This window comes from Halichoerus grypus, chromosome X, assembly GCF_964656455.1.
Source record: "Halichoerus grypus chromosome X, mHalGry1.hap1.1, whole genome shotgun sequence".
In the NCBI taxonomy this organism is placed as follows: domain Eukaryota; kingdom Metazoa; phylum Chordata; class Mammalia; order Carnivora; family Phocidae; genus Halichoerus; species Halichoerus grypus.
The window spans coordinates 55,144,925-55,147,921 of NC_135727.1; the positions used below are offsets into that span (position 1 = coordinate 55,144,925).

A 2,997-nucleotide genomic window follows, 5' to 3' on the forward strand; every position below is an offset into this window, starting at 1 on the left:
ATATATGCACACCTATGTTTATTTCAGCATTATTTACAATAGCCAAGATATGGCAGCAGCCTAAGTGTCCTTCAGTAGACAAATGGATACCATAAAAAAGAATAAGATCTTGTCACTTGCAACATTGATGGACATAGATGGTATTATGTTAAGTAAAGTAAGACTGAGAAAGATAAGTACCACATGATTTCACTCATATGTGGACTCTAAAAAACAAAACAAATGAATAAACAAACAAAAAGCAGAATCAGGCCTATAAATACAGAAAACAAACTGATGGTTACCAGAGGTAAGGGGTGATGGGCAAAAGGAGTAAGGGGGAGTGGGAATGCAGACTTCTAGTTATGAAATAAATAAGTCATGGAATAAAAGGCACCATATAGGGAATGTAATCAATGATATTGTAATAGTATTGCATGATAACAGTTGGTAACTACACTTATGGTGAACATAACATATAGAGAAATTGAAGCACTATATTGTACACCCGAAACTAATGTAACATTGTGTGTCCACTGTACTCAAATTAAAAAAAAGAAAGTTTAAAAATAAATTTGTATTTTAGCCTAAGGACAATAAACAGCAATTGAAATGTTAAATACATATGTAGATATTTAACATTTAACATATTTAAATATTAACATATTTTATATTTAACATATACACATATATATATTACAACTATTTCCTGTTATTTTTGTGTCCCTCCCAAATTCATATGTTGAAATTCATGTGTTGAAATCATCCCAAAGATGATAGTATTAGAGCTAAGTCTTTGGAACGGGCTTAGGTCATAAAGGTAGAGCCCTCATGAATGGGGTGAATGCCTTTATAAAAGATGTTCCAGGGAGGTCTAGTCTCTTTCATCATATAAGGATACAAAGTGCTGGCTATGAACCAAGAAGGGAGCCCTCATAATAATGTGATCAAGTTGGTGTCTTGATGTTGGACTTCCAGGCTCCAGAACCGTGAAAAATAAATTTGTTGTTTAAGCCCTTCAAAAAACAAAACAAAACAAACAAAAAAGTATTCTCTAAAACTATACCGCAACTAACAGCAGAAAATTACCATGTAGAATTTTCCTATCTCTACTACATAATTTTCACTAGTACACCAAATAAGAGTGCACCCTTATCTGTAACATGTTTATGAATTCACTGTATTTTGACTCTCATGCTTACTCCCTGCATAAATTAGCTACTCCTTAAGATTGTCAATAAACTATAAAAAGAAAACAAAGTTGATATTTTCACAAAAAACTCCAACATTAAAATGATGCCAGTGCTGTTATAGTCATCTTTAATAGAGCCTTTCTTTTCCATTATTCATTCTAATCAACAAGGAAAGTTAGAGAGAGGGAGAAAGATTAGTGATTCGGTATCTGCAGCAGTCCTAGGACCAAAAAGTCTGGTTAGAAAAGCCAAAGCAAGGCTTCTGAAGATGTGTTAGCACTGTTTCTAGTCTCAGGCGTGTTGGTCTGATTGTCTAAAGCCTTTAAACCTAGGAGGAAGTAGAAGTAGAGAAGATACCTCTACTTTAGTGTTAATCATGATGACAAGTCCATTCGGAAACACTGAAATATCTAGCAGAATCGAGTCCCAATAGCTAGTGATGGTTCTCCTAAAACTCCTAGAAAGAAAAATGTCTCTATAAAAGGTAAAACTATGAATTAGTTGGGGGAACATAAATGGATCTACCACTGTAGACACGGGCCTGACTACTTGAATTTTTTTAGGGACATCAGATATCATGGATTGGGCTCTTGATTCTTCTGTAGCTCCAGTTCTGCAGCTTTTTGCACGGCTACGTCAACCAGCAGCTGGAAGCTGCTGAAGTCCTTGTACTCCTCTGTTAACACAGGTTTGGGAGATGTCATAAGCAAGGGTTCACTAGTGGAAAACTTGACCTTTTTCCTTGGCTGGGCCTTTGGGGTGAGCTTCTGGCCTGGAGACAGCTCTGAATCTAGCAGCTTCCCTCCTGACTTCTGGCTCATTGGAAGGAGGCTCAAGGGAAGGCACTGCATTTTATCTGGATCTTTGGACCCTGACCTGGCCTGTATAGGTGGATCTGTGCTCTGCTCATGGGTCACATCAGCAGCCTTGCCTTTTTGGTGGTACATGGTGATCTGGTTGGGGTCATTTCCAACCTGTTGAAGCATTTCTGGAAGAACACGTCTGCGGGCATTGATAAACCAGTTAGAGATCTGCAGGAAAGACAAATTAGTCTGCTCGGACAGCATTCGCTTCTCTGGTCCTGAAGGGTAGGCCCTAAACCGGTGTTCATACAGCCAGTCTCGGAGGATCTTCACTGACTCAGTTGGCAAGTACCCTTTCCGCTTCCTCTTACCTTCTAGTGAGGCAAGAACTTTATCTGCATCAGTGTCACTATTCAACGTGACTGAGGTGCCTTGAGCCAGGCTTTGGTTCTCTGCTGGGCTTTCTTCAGTGGCTTCCATGTTCATGAAGCCTGTCTTCACTATTTTGGGAATCAGGAATGGCTGAGTTAGGACTTATGTGGAACTGGTGAAGAAGACATGGGCCAGTCTCTAAGGAAGAGTCTCACCTCTTTCTTCCCAAGCAGATAAACAGTGCTGGTAACTGCTTTGAGCCAGTGGGCTTTGTGATGTCACATCCTTTCTGCCCTGTGTGCTGCCCCTCCCCCGCATTTCCTGGTTCCTCCTTTACTTGCTTTTTTCTCATAGATTCAAATGCACTTGTTTTTACCTCATCAATTTAAAGCTCTCCAGACTTTTCTCTGCTGCTATCACCAGTTTCTTCTAACTGATGATCTCAAATTCTATTGGTTAAATCTGGCTTTGCATAAGCCTCATTTTCTTCCTTTATGACTTTACTCTGATATTGTTCTTCCTTCTTTTCCCTTATAATTGCATTATTGGCTCATCTACATATATTAAAAGTAACTTATCTATTAAATACTAACCTCAATAAAAGGAGAGTTTAAGTGGTGTATCCTGACTCATCCCTTCCCTATTTAAAG

General features: G+C 38.8%; 1 protein-coding gene across 1 annotated transcript; it reads right to left on the minus strand.

The window, feature by feature from the left end:
• Positions 1 to 1,747: 1,747 nt before the first annotated feature.
• TGIF2LX (TGFB induced factor homeobox 2 like X-linked) lies at positions 1,748 to 2,455 on the minus strand. The gene has a single exon (XM_036103751.1). The coding sequence runs from the start codon at positions 2,453 to 2,455 to the stop codon at positions 1,748 to 1,750; it is 708 nt and encodes a 235-aa protein (XP_035959644.1).
• Between the last annotated feature and the right edge of the window lie 542 nt (positions 2,456 to 2,997).

Bases quoted from the DNA above. Each gene is read 5' to 3' on its own strand.
- TGIF2LX (XM_036103751.1), bottom strand. From the start codon at position 2,455: ATGGAAGCCACTGAAGAAAGCCCAGCAGAGAACCAAAGCCTGGCTCAA.